The sequence below is a fragment of the Mesoplodon bidens genome (assembly GCF_964165515.1).
Source record: "Mesoplodon bidens genome assembly, chromosome: 12".
NCBI lineage: Eukaryota > Metazoa > Chordata > Mammalia > Artiodactyla > Ziphiidae > Mesoplodon > Mesoplodon bidens.
This window is the reverse complement of record NC_138168.1, coordinates 90,674,737-90,691,590: the sequence shown is the minus strand read 5'-3', so window position 1 is coordinate 90,691,590 and position 16,854 is coordinate 90,674,737. Positions and strand designations below refer to the sequence as shown.

The 16,854-nt window shown below is 35.3% G+C and overlaps 1 protein-coding gene across 1 annotated transcript in view; it reads left to right on the top strand.

The window, feature by feature from the left end:
* PDE10A (phosphodiesterase 10A) overlaps positions 1 to 16,854 on the top strand; it is a 297,841-nt gene that overhangs the window by 125,609 nt on the left and 155,378 nt on the right. Inside the window, 1 exon segment of the mRNA XM_081250479.1 lies at positions 712 to 840. Coding sequence (XP_081106605.1) covers positions 712 to 840 — 129 coding nt within the window.

Sequence of the window (16,854 nt, the reverse complement as noted above, 5' to 3'; positions counted from 1 at the left end):
GAGTTTCACTTACCTTAAGTCTTAAATTTATGATAATTACTTACAAAAAAGTGGAAGCACTTTGCAAGGCTTAACCGACCAGCACTGGATTACAGCATCGGTTCAAATATGACACTGAAATTTACTGTTGCAAAACAGCTGTATAACATGATGTAATATCTATTGTTTAAAATTGCTAAAGTTCTAACTTTACTTTTTTTCCCCTACTTTTTCATAGTGGTAAAATATAAATAACACACAATTTGCCATTTTAACCATATCAAGGATATATCCAATGGCATTAATTATACTCACTATGTATGCAACCATCACCCCTGTCTACTTCTAAAACTTCGTCTTCATCCAAAACAGAAATTCTGTACCCATTAAGCAAATAATTCCTCATTCTCCTCTCCCTCGGCCCCTGGATGCCCCTAGTCTAGTTTGTCTCTATGAATTTACCTGTTCTAGATATTTCATATAAGTGGAATCATATAATGTTTGCACTTTGTGTCTAGCTCATTTTATTTACTATATCATTCTTAAGATTCCTCCATGTTGTAACAGGACTTCATTCCTTCTTATGGATGAATAATAGTCCATTGTATGTATATACATCTTTTAAAAATATTTCTATGTTAAATCAATTTGCATAAATGTCATTTTTCTATATCTTTGATGTAAATGAAGATGTCGTATTGGTTAATTTTATTCTTTTCTATTCTTTTACAGGTTTGACAGATGAAAAAGTGAAGGCATATCTTTCTCTTCACCCCCAGGTATTAGATGAATTTGTATCTGAAAGTGTTAGTGCAGAGACTGTAGAAAAATGGCTGAAGAGGAAAAACAACAAACCAGAAGGTAAGATCTCATTCAGATTGAGTGTGAATTATTTTCTATTTTATAGTGACAAAATGGTATTTAATACATGCTAGAAAGTAAAATATTAGTAGTTTAATTCTGTAAGAATTTTATTCTGTTTAAAAAGATAACTTAAAATAAGTTAGAATGAGGGGAAACAAATACAAAAGGATGATCTTTAAGAAAAGAATTGAAAATTTATTTAGATATGACCACATTGAAAAATGCAAAAGTCAGTATTAGATTTGATTTTATTTAATGATTATTGTTGATTATAAAAATATTCTTTATCTATTTCAAAAATAGATTTATATTATTATATTTTGCAAAATGAATTATTCAAACAATTTTTATATGTGCACAGTAGGAAAAGAACTCTTGACTTGCATTAGACATTTTATTTACACTCATAAACTTAAGATGTGGTTATATTTATGGAAAAAAGAAAGGTGGACTCAAAAGGAATGTGAAGTCAAATAAATTTCCCCCCAAATTGAATCTATATAAATATATTAGATTTGGTTATTCTGGTATAATTTTAATTTTGGATTTAAATGAATTTATATTTGGCCAATTATGACTTCTCATTTCTATGAATGTTCCTTTTATAGTGGAAATTAAAATTTATATATGATTCTAACTACACGGAGAAGTTTTATGTTAAAAGAAACAAAATATTTACTATTTTTCTGGAAATTTTTCTTGTGTAAAAAAATGCTACATTTAAAGTTCAAAAATGACCATTATTAAAATATTATGCTATTAGACCTATGCTAATAGTGTGCTGCCTGGAGCTGATTTTCCTCACTCTACATATGAAAGTTTCTATAATTTTCTTACATAATTTTTATAATAAAAAAGAGGTGGATTTTTTAAAAAAGAGAGTCTTTGGTATTGAAACCAAAGTTGTTTTTAAAGTGTCCATGGGTGGGTGTGAATGTGTATGCATGTATGTGTGGATTGAGAGGGAGGGAAAAAGGGAGAGAGAGAGAGAGAGAGAGAGAGAGAGAGAGAGAGAGAGAGAGAGAGAGAGAGACCTAAATCAGAGACAGGCATATTCTTTTCAAAAGGATCATGGCATTAATAGTAAGAACAAAACTTGACATGGCATGTTTCATCTATTACAAACCTTACACATTTCCAAACAGTTCGAGATGTCTGAAACTTTCAGAAGTGTGACTGAGTTGTACTTAAGGCAACCTGCTGTATAATGGTGAACAGTAATATAATGCAAACATATATGCTGCCAACACTGTTAATCAACTACACTCCCATATAAAATGAAAAGTTTAAAATATATATTATGTCTCTGAGATATGAAATTGAGCGTAGGTCTTAGAAAAATGAAAAGAATTGCATGCTGTTTTAGTGTTACAGTGATAGTTAACTTTTAAAGTTTTATAAATATTTGAATGTCATTCCACATCTCCCGAATCTGTTTTCTATATTAGTTAACCAAATAATACTTTAAACCTCTTAATACATATCATCAAGAGTTAAATGATTATTAAGAATAGCAATGTGTAACTGAAACAATACTCAGTTATGCTGGAAGAAAAACTTGTCCTTATAAGGAGATGATTTTGACAGTGACCCTGTGCCGAGCTAGAGACTGTTGATGCCACCGAGAATGTGAATGAAACGTCCACTCGGGGCTCACTGTCTAGTGGTGGGGACAGGCATAGAAGTAACCACAGCACAGAATTCATCAGCAGTAAACACGGATGCAAGCAGTTTGCAGTGGAAGGGCATTAAAAGGAATCTTTAATTCTACTGCTGTGGTCCAGTAAGACCCTTTTTTTTTTTTTTTTTGGCGGTACGCGGGCTTCTCACTGCTGTGGCCTCTCCCGTTGCGGAGCACAGGCTCCGGACGCGCAGGCCCAGCGGCCATGGCCCACGGGCCCAGCTGCTCCGCGGCATGTGGGATACTCCCGGATCGGGGCACGAACCCGTGTCCCCTGCATCGGCAGGCGGACTCCCAACCACTGCGCCACCAGGGAAGTCCCAGTAAGACCCTTTTTACCTCCTCTTCCAAGGAGTTTATCACAAGAATGTATCTCATTACATCTGCTTTATATCCAGTGAGATTCTGTAGCATGGCCCCTGCAGACTGTTTAAAGGCAAGGGTTAGCACTAAACTTGTGTGAGTAGCATGGAAAAAGCATTGCCCAGTCTTCTTTGAGATATAGAAAGCCAGTTAAATATGTTTATTTCATTTATATAGTCATGGATTAAAGTAGTGGTTCTCTGAACCATCTCCTTTCTTTTCCCTCACTCCGCCCTTCTCATTATTATCCCTTCATTGAAAATGCCTTGAGGAAGAAAATTTTTGTCAGGAGGATTTTTAGGGAGTGTTTCTATTTCCATGTGTGGACCCAGGAGCAGAAAGTGTGATAGCTAGAAGGTCTTGGAGAATATTTTGTTGAAAATGAGAAAAGCCTATTCAAATTATTTCATTTTGTGTCAGTTTAGTCAAAGAAAATGAAGTAAGGAAAGCTGTGCTGGAATAAGTAATTTGCACAACACTTTGTACATTATAAGTTCTCAATAAATATTTATTTTATTTATTTTTTTAAACACCGATAAACCAGCCTCGTATGGAAATGATCTACGTTATGAGGACAGAAATCGTGTAAAGGCATATTCTGCTTAGAGAAAGATCCTATATGAAAATTCAGATTTTTAAACAAATGAATAAAGGGTGATTATTTAAATTACAAAATTATATTTGCCTTTAAAATGGTCAGCTTTCATACTGCTTGCACGTGTTTCTTAATGATGACTGTGCTATCCAAAAAGCTAGTTTTTCTTCAATCATTTAGCATTTTGTTCAGCACCTACTGTTTGCTTGGTGCTCAGAAGGCAAAATGTTTAAAAAATAGAGAACGCATGACATTTTATTTAAACTATGGTAATATTTATAATGGACTAATATTGTGTGACCATAGAGCAGTTGTAATTTTCAAGACAGCTCACATATATTGACCCTTTACATCTGGTTGAATTAATGAAGGTTAAGTAAGCTCATGTTCATTTGGCAGATGTTGGAACTGTGCAAGGGAAGCTAAAGGGTCACTAACGGTCCAGCGTTTATCACAAGAATGTGTCTCATTACATCTGCTTTATATTCAGTGAGATTCTGTAGCATGGCCCCTGCAGACTGTTTAAAGGCAAGGGTTAGCACTAAACTTGTGTGAGTGGCATGGAAAAAGCATTGCCCAGTCTGTCACGTGTACCTGTAAATGTCAAGTAATGAACAATGAAAATGTTAGTGCTGTCAGCTGCCTTCAATATTTACAAGAATGGTTTCTTTTTTTACCCAAAGAATATAGTTACATTTTTTCACCTCTCCATGATTCTAGAGATGGGATTTAATTTTCATTCAAATAAAACTGTTAGATAACTTCATACTTAGAATTAGTAGGACTTAATTTATGCCCCCCAAACCTATTATATACAACCTAATATGTGGATTAAGTAGCATTTGCCCTACTTGGTATATAACATACAGTTTCTATGCTAGTGTATATAATGTAGCAGGATATTAAATTAGCAGAGCATGAATTTGCCAAAGCACACAATGTTAGAAGACTTCAGTTAGTAAGACACTAATCAGTGATGTGTTAACTATTAGGACATACCAGGAATAAGAAAAAACACATAATTGAAATAGTTTACTTGGAACTTCATTTTGGGCACTTTCTCTCTTTTCCTTAAAATTACGTTGTCTCAAATGTTGAAATTACATTTTCACATAGAACTTTCATATTCGTTTTCATAATGGAAAACAGAAAATGTGTTGAGTGTTGCATGCCTTAATCTAAATTACAAATAAACGTGAGTTCACCATCTAGTAACTAGAAGGGGGATAAAGTTGATATTAATTCATTTGTAAAGAGTTACTTGATGTATTTTGTTAATTCTGTTAATTGTACATATTACTGTTAAAAGGTGTATCTTTAATATATTCTTTTTGAGAGTGTTTGGGCTCCTTAGCAATCCAATCAAGTTGATTGGGATTTTGATAGTTTCAAAAGATTAAATCAGGGCTTCCCTGGTGGCGCAGTAGTTGAGAGTCCGCCTGCCGATGCAGGGGACACGGGTTCGTGCCCCGGTCCAGGAAGATCCCACATGCCGCGGAGCGGCTGGGCCCGTGAGCCATGGCTGCTGAGCCTGCGCGTCCGGAGCCTGTGCTCCGCAACGGGAGAGGCCGCAACAGTGAGAGGCCCACGGCTCGCAAAAAAAAAAAAAAAAAAAAGATTAAGTCAGATCATCACAAATATTGTTAGTGATTATGAAACTAATTCAAATAAATTTAATAGCTTTGTTATAGACTAGATTGATTTCTGAAGCAATTTTTATATTATCTGTAAAGTTCCTATCAGTGGTAGCTATTATATTTTCATTCAACATTGTCACTACTTTTCCTAAATAAAAATTTTGTTTGCAAGGGATTCTAACTAATGAAAATGTTATGAGCTAATGGAGTTTTGAAAATACTTTGTTTTTGTTTCTTTTTATAAAAATTGTATTTGTTAATTGCACATATTATAGACAAAGATGTGTAATAGAAGTCATTACATCTATTTAATATAATTTTTTTGGCATTTAAAATTTTGTTTCATGTAACACAGATTTTTAAAAATAAAATAAAAAGCCTGTGAAAGATAAGTGATATAACCATTTCTGTGTGTGTGTGTGTGTGTTTTTTTTTTTTTTTTTGCTGTACGCGGGCCTCTCACTGCTGTGGCCTCTCCCGTTGCGGAGCACAGGCTCCGGACACACAGGCTCCGCGGCCATGGCTCGCGGGCCCAGCCGCTCCGCGGCACGTGGGATCTTCCGGGATCGGGGCGCGAACCCGTGTCCCATGCATCGGCAGGCGGACTCTCAACCACTGCGCCACCAGGGAAGCCCAATGTGTGTGTGTGTTTTAATCTACCCCTTAAAAGCTTCCTGAAGATTTAACATTGATCTGGATTATTTGACCAAAGGTTGAATAATCATTTCTAGAAACATTCATTTGAGTGGTGAGTTGTAGCTGGAATGTGACCAGGTACTACTCATTTCTCTAGCTACTTATTCAGCATGCCAGTTGACAAAAATCTATGTAGTACCTACTATGGGAGTGTAGTTGGAAAACAAGGAATATAAATTTGATTCCCTCAAGGTCACTTTCTGGTAGAGGAAGACAGATAATAAACACATAAGCTAAGAATAAGATTTATTTCAGTATTTGTTGACTGTGTATATTTGAAAACATCTAGCATAAGGTCTAGCAAATAGAAGTTTTTAGGAGAATTAGATTTGCTTGAGATTTTAAAATCCACATTGTTTGCTTTTGGATAGTCAGACAGAGCCTATGTTTTATATTAAGCATGTGTGCCTGTCCATCTGCCCTGTCCTGGGCTCTTTGTAAGTCACAGGAGCACTATTTCTCGTGTTTACTGCCCTTAAGGGACTCATAATCTTGTGGTGTGGAAAGAAGATATGAAACTATGAGAGTACAGCAACTGAGGGTGTATAATCAAGTGTTAAATTGTATGGTATAGTTTATCAAGACAACACTTGTGAGAATTGGGGTCATTAAGAGGTATGAAAATTGAGAAGGCTTTTTGTAGGAATTGGTTTTTGATTTAGGCAACTGGTTCCCTAGATCACCGCCAACATCACTTGGGAACTAGTTAGGAATGCCATAGGTTAGGTCTTAGCCCAGACCTCCTGAATCAGAAACTCCTGTGGTTGGACCAGCAATCTGTGTTTTAACAAGCGCCCGCCGTGGTTTCAGGTGGTCCCTGGCCCCGGCCCTGGCCCCTGGTAATTCTGATGCAAGCTAACACTTGAGAACCACAGCCTTGGGCACTGGGGTGGGGCCTGTGGAGGAGTAAGTGTCATGCTGCTGTTGGCTGGGGCGAGCAACAGGAGAAAAGGCAGGGCTGCAGGACTTGCTGTGATTTCCTTCTGTGAGAGGCTGAAGAGGGAGGATTTGTCACAAAATTCTGGGTAGAAGCAAGTTGATAGCAGTAGGGTGGTCGAAAGCAAGTTGGCTAAAACAGCTCAAATAGAAGTTTGGTTAAAGAGAATATGTTCAGTCACTCTTCTTTTCTTTTTAAAAAGGTTTATGGATTTTTTTGTTTGTTTGTTTGCTTTTGTAGTGCTGGCATTTTGATACGTTGTGGAGTCATTTGGTATAGATTTTACATCTTGAAAATATTTTTTCTTATTCTAAGAATGTGAGAAGTTGCTGTTAAAATTTTTGTCTTTCTACTCTCATTTTATTTTAGCTATTTATTCATGTTCTGCATTGACTGTAATAGGAAAAGCAGAAACAATGTAAAAATCCAAAATAGGTGTTTAATTGATAGCTTTGCTAAAGTATGGTGAGTTGTAGAGCTACATATATTATCACCTTTTTGCAAGATAATAATCACATATAAATGCATAGACAAAGAGCTAGCAAAATATATGTCATTGTGGTTGTTTCTGGATTTTGGGGATTTATAGGTGTGTTTATATCCTTATATGTGTTGCTGTTATAATGAGAAATAATTAGAAGAAATATTAAAAGAAAGTTTTTAGAGTTTTTCTTATATGGAGTGTTTTGCCCCAAATTTCAGTACTTCTAATTCAGTTTAAACCAATTATCCTCTGCTTGTTTGGCTACTTTTCTGTTGCAAGGGATAATAAACATTTATTCTATATTTACTAACCCCTTTATTGTTGGCTTTTCCTCCCCCTCCCCCATATGTTATCTTCGGTGACATAGATTATCACATAGGAAGTTGGTGGCTGAAATGGGGTCTAGCAAAGCACACAGCTCAGTTTTTGCCCAGAGTCATCATTTTGGGTTTACAAATTATTTTACTCAAATTTACCAAATATCTTCTATATGTTTAGCATTTGCTAATAAGCATCAGACATGAATTCAGTTGTAATGGAATTTGCTGTCTAAAGGGAGCAAAAAATATTAAGTAATTTGACCATAATTATTTAAATCAGTTATATAAGTTTTTTCCTTGTGATGAGAACCTTTAGGATCTACTCTCTTAGCAGCTTTCAAATACCATGCAGCCGTGGTAACTCTCATCATCATGCTGTACGTTGAATCCTCAGTCTTTGCTTATCACATAACTAGAAGTTTGTACCTTTTGACCACTTTCACTCAATCTCCTCATCCTAAATCAGTTTACAAAGTGTTAAGGTTGAAAGCTTTTTCCTGAAGCTCAGGAACAAGACAAGCTTGCCTACTCTCACCACTTCTGTTCAACATGGTACTGGAAGGCCTGGACGGAACAATAAGGCAAGAAAAAGACATAAAAAGTATCAGAATTAGAAAGGAGGATGTAAAAGTGTCTCCATTTGCAGATGACATGATTTTATATAGAGAAAATACCAAAGACACTGCCAAAACGTTGTTAGATTTGATCAGCTAATTCAGGAAAATTGAAGAATACAAAAATCAGTAGTGTTTCTATACACTAACAATGTATTATTTGAAAAAGAAATAAAACAATCTCATTTACAATAGCATCCAAAACAATAAAATTCTTAGGAATAAATTTCACCAAGGAGGTGAGATACCTCTGCTCTGAAAACTGCAAGACGCTGATAAAAGAAATCGAAGAAGACACAAATAAATTGAAAGGTGTACTGTGTTCATGGATTGGAAGAATTAATATTGTTAAAATGTCCATACTACCCAAAACCATCTGTAGATTTAATGCAATCCCTATCAAGATTTCAGTGGCAATTTTTTATAGAAGTAGAAAAAAGAATCCTAAAATTTACATGAAACCATAAAAGACCCTAAATAGCCAAAGAATACTGAGAAAGAGCAAAGTGGTAGGTATCACACTTTGATTTCAAGGTATAGTACTTAAAACAGTATGGTACTATGTGAAAAAAGACAAATAGATCAATGGAATAGAATCAAGAGCCCAGAAATACACCCAAACATATGTCAACTAATATTTGACAATGGAGCCAAGAATACTAAAACGAGAAAAGACAGTCTTCAGTAAATGGTGCTGGGAAGATTGAATTTTCACATGTAAAAGAATGAAACTTAGACTCCTATCTTATACCATTCACAAAGATTAACATAAAATGGATCAAAGACTTAAATGTAAGATCTGAAACCATGAAACTCCTAGACAAAAACAAAGGAAAAATAGCTCCTTGACATTGGTGTTGGCAATGATGTTTTAGATATGACATCTCCAAACAGAAGCAACAAAAACAAAACTAAGCAAGTGAGACTACATCGAGCTAAAAGCTTCTGCACAACAAAAGAAACAATGAATAAAATGAAAAGCCATCCTATAGAATGGGGAAAAAATTTGCAAACAATCTGATAAGAAATTAATACATTAAAATAAGTAAGGAACTCATTCAATTCAATAGCAACAACAGTAAAAGAAAAAAAAATAATCCAATTTAAAAATGGACAAAGGACCTGAATAGACATTTTTCCAAAAGACATATGGGAATAGCCAACAGGTACATGAAAAGATGTTCAACTTCTGGAATCATTAGGGAAATGCAAATCAAAACCACTTCACACCTGTTAGAATGGCCATCATCAAAAAGACAAGAACTTTGGGACTTCCCTGGTGGTCCAGTGATTAAGACTCCATGCTTCCACTGCAGGGGCATGGGTTCGATCCCTGGCCAGGGAACTAAGGTCCCGCATGCCACCCGGTGTGGCCGAAAAAAAAAAAGGCCAAGAGCTAACAAATGCTGGCAAGGATGTGGAGAAAAGGGTATCCTAGTGCACTGTTGGTAGGAGTCTAAATTGGTATAGTCACTGTGGAAAACAGTATGGAGTTCCTTAAAAAATAAAAATACTATTATCATAGGATCCAGCAATTGCACTCCTGGGAATATATCTGAAGGAAATGAAAACACTCTGTCAAAGAGATATCTGCACCCCAATGTTTTCCTGCAGCATTATTTACAATAGGCAAGACATGGAAGCAACCTAAGTGTCCACTGATGAACAAATAAAGAAGTTGTGGTATATATATACAATGGAATATTATTCAGTTATTTAAAAAAAGGGGAAATCCTGCCACTTGTGACAACATGGATGGACTTTGAGAGCATTTTGCTAAGTCAGAGAAAGACAAATGCTGTAAGATCTCACTTTTTTTTAATGTTGAATCAAAAAAAAAAACTGAAAAGGAGACCAGATTTGTGGTTACTAGAGGTCGGGGGTGGGGTAATGGGAGGGGGGATTTGGATGAGGGTGGTTAAAAGGCACACATTTCCAATTATAAGATAATTAACACTAGGAATGTAATGTAAAACATGATGACTATAGTTAACCCTGCTTTGTGATACACCAGCTGTTAAGAGAGTAGACCGTAAGAGTTCTCATCACAAGGAACATTTTTTTTTCTTTCTTTAAACTTGTATCTATATAAGATGATGGATATAAACTAAACTTACTGTGGTAACCATTTCACAATATATGTAAGTCAAATCTTTATGCTGTATACCCTGAACTTGTATAGTGCTGTATGTCAATTATATCTCGGTAAAACTAGAAAAAAATCTTTAAAAAGGTGCTAAAAAGGAAGGTTGGTGTTTAAGCTCAGGCCTGAAGGATGAATTTGCTATTTTTTTGGCTGCACTGGGTCTTCATTGCTGCATGCGGGCTTTCTCTAGTTGCGGTGAGCGGGGGCTACTCTTCGTTGCAGTGCGTGGGCTTCTCATTGCAGTGGCTTCTCTTGTTGCAGAGCACGGGCTCTAGGCACGTGGACTTCAGTAGTTGTGGCTCGCGGCTCTAGAGCGCAGGCTTAGTAGTTGCGGCACAGGAGCTTAGTTGCTCCGTGGCATGTGGGAATCTTCCCGGACCAGGGCTCGAACCCATGTCCCCTGCATTGGCAGGTGGATTCTTAACCACTGTGCCACCAGGGAAGTCCTGAATTTGCAATTCTATTAGAAGGAGAGGGAGAAAGAGTTGGAGAACTCCAAAGGTGGAAGGGGTTTTGTTGGAGAATCATGGAGGAGGAGGATGCGGATGTGAGCAGAGAACGATCCTACAAGACTGTTCAGGTCATATTTAAGGGCTTTAGATTTTATCTTGAGAGTAACATGAAGGTATCGAAAGGTTTGAAGGAGGTCTGATAAGACATAGTTTGAATGGATTTTCACAATCTATAATATCTTGTTTGGTATGAAAAAAAATCAATGCAGTGAAGTTTCAGACTCCGGTCAGTTGTCATCTTCCCAGAACTCATCAGCACATTTGTTTGGTGGTTTGTTGTGTCAGTATCAGTTGATAGCTTACTTGCAGATATCTTAATGCAGTAGTTCAGTATTTTGAAATGGAAGCCAAAAGTGTGTATCTCTAACGTTTATGAAATATCAAGGAATAAAGTTTTGCTGGGAACTTTTTATAGAACCTGTATGACTAATATTTTCAAGTGGAGTAAATAAATGTCCATGTTGGTTGGCACAATTTAAAACCTAATGGTAAAACATTGAATGTATTTGGGGAAAAGTGAACATTGAGTGAACAAGATTCAGGAAGATAGAAAGCACTCATTTCTTTAATCTGTATAAATGACGGAACATTATCAAGAATGACTCATAAAGCACAGAACATTAAGAGACACAACAAAACAAGAATGGTTCTCCATCTTCCAAAACAATTGAACAGGAAATGATAAAAATGATGAAAGGAATGATTTATCTTGGAGTAATTTTATAAACATGAAGAGCTTGTAATCAACAAATGAACCATTAATACTAGGGATGTTTTAGAAATTAATCTCAGACTAAAGATTTTAAAAGTCAAGGGTCCTTAGAGTAATCAGAGTTGAAACTCCTTATTTTGGAATTTATGTGATGTTTTTCACTTAAAGAGTTTACCTAAAATATATATAAACAAGCATATTTATTTTCCTAATTATATATGTATGAGATTTGTTTGAGATGGACTTATTAATAATATTTCTCACAGCCTTGAAATTTTTTTTTAGACATCAGTGGAGGCACTCAGATTTCAGTTTGGCTTATAATTGTCCTTATACTGTAGTGCCTTTTCAGCTTTCTATACATTCTTTTACTGTGGGACTAAGAAAATTAAGTTCTAGACTAAGTCCTATTAGAACTTTCTTCATAAATTTTTTATATGAAAGTATAATGCAAAGAATGGAAACTTAAAATGTGTTAATTTATTGGCAATTTCTAAGATACGTGACTTCAGTTCTTTTTTTGTGTTTGATACTCTAAGGAGGAAATTAGAAGCGACTTTAGAAGCAAAATATTTTTTCTGATATTTTTTCACATAAAAAGACTTATGCATTCTCCATACACATTTACAAATGTAACATGTAGCATATATTTAAATTATTTTTGTTTTAAGAATTGCAAATCCATTTCTTAGAACAGTATCCTGTTATGCAGAATTCTTGCTCTAAATATTCATTGAAGGAAGGAATTCACTTAAGTTAAATATGGACATGCAAAGTTTCAGTAAAACTGGGGATTACTAATATAAATCAATCAAAGCTTTATGAAATGAAATTAGTGCCTGGCTACTAAACATTTATAGAAAGAATGAATAAGTGAATATAGTGAAGCCCATAAGATTACAGAAAATCCCCATACTGTTTTGTAGAAAGAAAATTTTAAAAACTGGTTTTTATGCTATTAAGGAAAAACAACAATAACAATACTCTAACAGGAAACAGCAGGTATAGGAGATGCTCCTATGAATAAAAAATATATATATTAACTTAAATAGTAAAAACAAGCAGAGATCTCAGTAAAGTTATAAATTATGTAAAAAATGAATTTTTCAAATGATAATGGCAAATAATAATGTGGTACTTATTTGCCAACTACTACTTTAAGTGCTTTACATATATTAATTCAGCTAATCCTTACAACAATATTATGAGAAGGATATTATCACCATCCCCAACTTACAGATGAGGAAACTGAAATAGATCTGTAAAGCATCAGAGCTGGGATATGAACACAAGTATTGAAAGCAGGGCCTGGGGCTTCCCTGGTGGCACAGTGGTTAAGAATCCACCTGCCAGTGCAGGGGACACGGGTTCAATCCCCAGTCTGGGAAGATCCCACCTGCCACGGAGCAACTGAGCCCGTGCACCACAACTACTGAGAGTGCACCCTAGAGCCCGCGAGCCCCAACTACTGAAGCCCGCGTGCCACAACTACTGAAGCCCGCGTGTCACAACTACTGAAGTTCACGTGCTCTTCAACAAGAGAAGTCACCGCAATGAGAAGCCCGCGCAATGCAAAGAAGAGTAGCCCCCGCTCACTGCAACTAGAGAAAGCCTGAGTGCAGCAACGCAGCCATAAATATATAAATCAATTTATAAAAAAAAGAAAGAAAGAAAGCAGGGCTTGGAAGATATATTTATACACCTATGTGCTTCATAACATGATTTGCAATGGCCAATGGTGGAAGCAGCCCTAGTGTCCATTGATGGATGAGTGGATAAGCAAAATGTGGTCTATCCATACAGTGGAGTATCATTCAGCCTTAAAAAGGAAGGGAATTCTGACACCTGCTACCACATGGATGAAGCTTGAGGACACGATCCCATCACAAAAGGACAAAATACTGTGTGTTTCTACTAATACAAGGCACCCAGAGTAGACAACTTCTTAGAGACAGAAAGTAGAATGGTGGTTGCCAGGGGCTGGGGGAGGGAGGAATGGGGAATCAGTGTTTAATGGGTACAGAGTTTCAGTTTTGCAAGATGAAATTGTTCTGGAGATTGATTGCACAATGACGTAAATATGGTAAACAGCACTGAACTGCATGCTTCGAAGTGGTTAAAACGGTAAATTTTATGTTGTGTATTTCATCAAAAATTTTTTACTTAAAAATTAAAAAAAAATTCCAATCACCTATCACATCATTTAGGAAGCCTTTGGGGGACACCCCCAGGTTGATTGAGATGGGCCAATTGCTTCCCATGGCACCCCGGCTTGCTCTCCTGGCTCTGGGGTCCTGTGCATAGGAGTAAGTCCATGGTTTGTGAAGCTCGAGAGAGAGACACTCTTGAAGAAAATTTGGTGTAAAAGCGAGCATTTATTATTTTTTATTTTAATTTTATTGGAGTATAGTTGATTTACAATGTAGTGTTAGTTTCAGGTGTACATCAAAGTGATTTGGTTATGCATATACATATATTCATCCTTTTTTAGATTCTTTTCTCATATAGGTTATCACAGAATATTGAGTAGAATTCCCTGTGCTATACAGTAGGTCCTTGTTGGTTATCTACTTTATATATAGTAGTGTGTATATGTTAATCCCAAACTCCTGATTTATCCCTCCCCATTCCATGTTTCCCCTTTGGTAAGCATTAGTTTGTTTCTGATATCTGTAAGTCTGTTTCTGTTTTGTAAATATGTTTATTTGTATCATTTTTTAAAAATTAGATTCCACATATTCATATGATATTTCTCTTTGTCTGACTTACTTCACTTACTATGATAATCTCTGGGTTCATCCAAAAGTGAATATTTCCTTGGATTGGGAAAATAAATGACCTGAAATTAAGACTTTTTAAAAGCTGAAAAATCTAGGAACATTACACAAATCCAGAAAATTAACATAATACTGTACTAACTTTAGTTATTTCCACTTTTGAGGAATTGTGAATAATATTAATGCAATTTTAAATAACTCCCTCGAAGAGCAGTTTCATGGGAAGTGCTGGGTCATGTTGCTTTTACTGGAGTGTTTTTATGTGTTGACTTATGTTTTGGTCTTTTTGATGAGATTTTAATCTTATCTCTTGGATAGGGATTTTTGAGTCTTCTGAGTCCATTTAAGACATCATAAGATGTGTAAAAAATATCATCTGTTTCTTGCTTATCCTACTTAGCTTCGATTTCTTAGAGATTTATTTTATTTACTAGGTTTCTAATCATAAGAAGGAATTATTTGGTGGCAGAGCTTTCCAGGATTGGTTAAGCCTCTAGTCTCTTATGCAGTGTTTGACGTAATGGGCAATATTAAATGTTCACTTAATGAATAAAAGATTTAATAAGTGAATGAATAATTCACAAGCACTCTAATATATACAATGAAATTAGTTTTGATTCATGGTAAGATAGTGATATAAGGTTATTATCATAGCTTATATATTAAAAATCAGCTTTTTATATTACCTTGAACTGGAATCTTTAATTTACATATTGCTTACCACAGAAAATGTGTCACTTGTTAGTGCCCAAGGACACACTGTCTAAAGGTAGCTGTTATTTTATTCTACTATGTCCTTGTAGTTGTTGAACATGGTAAAAAGGGAATAATTATATATGTAATTCAAAGTGAAACATGAGGTTTATGATTATTTTAAATATTTTTCAATTGCTGTTTTCCTTCAATGATTTAATTTGGATACGTGATAGAGGGGAAGCGTGTGACCAATTTATTCTAAAGCCCCGGAAGCTCTCATAGGTCTCATGTTAACCTCACTTATCCATTCATTAATGAAAAATTACTTTTGGAAATGTAAAAGTTGCTTATAATTTGTTCTTGCATTCTTAACACGTAAAGTGCTTTTATACCGTCATCAGAAACAGTGCCAGCAAGTAAGGTTGCACGTGTGCTGTGGTAGCAGAAGGTTCTTTCATCTGGATCAATAAAAACAGGTGAGGGACAGCCTGCTCTTGATGTGTGTACATCTTTGGGAATAATGTAACTCAATAAAGCAATCATTAATTTGACAGTTTAGGAGTTTTATATTTTTGAATATCAGGGTTAGAATAGGGAAGCAGTATGGTGTTTATAGGTGATTACGGTCAGAAAATATAATTAAAATGGCAGTATGCAGACAGTTTGCTGTAATTCTGCTGTTTCTCTGGACTGTTTGTAACATCAGAATGATCCTATATTTAGCTTCTGCTTCTTACTATGCTTTCATGCTTCCTGAGATAGTAAATTGAGTTGTAAAAAGTTAATTTAACTGAACTTATACATCTGTGATACTGTTGGGAGTATATTGTAAAAAGAAAACCTAATAAGGATACCATCATTTGGTTGTTAACTCTTTAACTTATTTCTGGAGAAGTTCGAGAATTAACTTAATTTCAATATTATTGTAATTACACTGTAACTATACTCTTATTTCTTGGTAATAGCACACAGATAGACTCAGTTTCACATACAAAAATACTAGTCTGTTACTTCCTGACTGCCACTCCAGCACGGTGGGCTTCAATAAGTATTCGTCGCACCATCTGCAGGGGGTGTACCTTAGGCTAGCTATCAATTTATACAGTTACGTGGTTATTGTATTTGTTATCCACTCATTCATTTGTTCACTCATATATTTACTACATGCTAGTCAAAGCAGTTCTAACTAAATCAAGAGATTCGACGTATGGTTAGGCCGTCTGGTCTGCCAGCCCAACAGTGTTAGATGAAAAGTTGGAGAATATTACCTTTTGTAATTTATCGTCATTTAAAATATATTTATTCTCTCCTTATTTTCTTAGCAATAAAAAAAATACACAGGCAGGTTCTCCTCATTCTAATTATGGTAGATGTTCTACTGCAACCAAATTTTGGAAATGCATATTTGTTAATGAAATTAAATTTGTTTCACTTTTAAAGTCAAGTGCTGAAATTAATTTCATAATATTTTCCTCTCTTTTTGATAGATGCAGTTGAGGTTCTATTACATTTAATTATCAAATAAGATTTAAATCCTGGGATATATTTATTTAACATAGGTTAAATTAGCTTTGCCTAAGAAGAACCTGATTTCTACCAGATAATTAAAAAAACTGGAAACAATAGTTTCCATAAATTTAGAAGGGTGGCTTAAACTGATGTTGAGGATTCCCATTTCACCGTGTTTGAATTTATGTACACAAGTACTTCATGACTTAACAGACATGTAATTCCTTCATAGCAAACTTAATGGACATATAATTACTTTGTAGCAACAGATGTGCTGGGCCTGTTTTAATAGGAATTTTTAACTTGAAAGCATCTGTTTAATCCTAATTTTA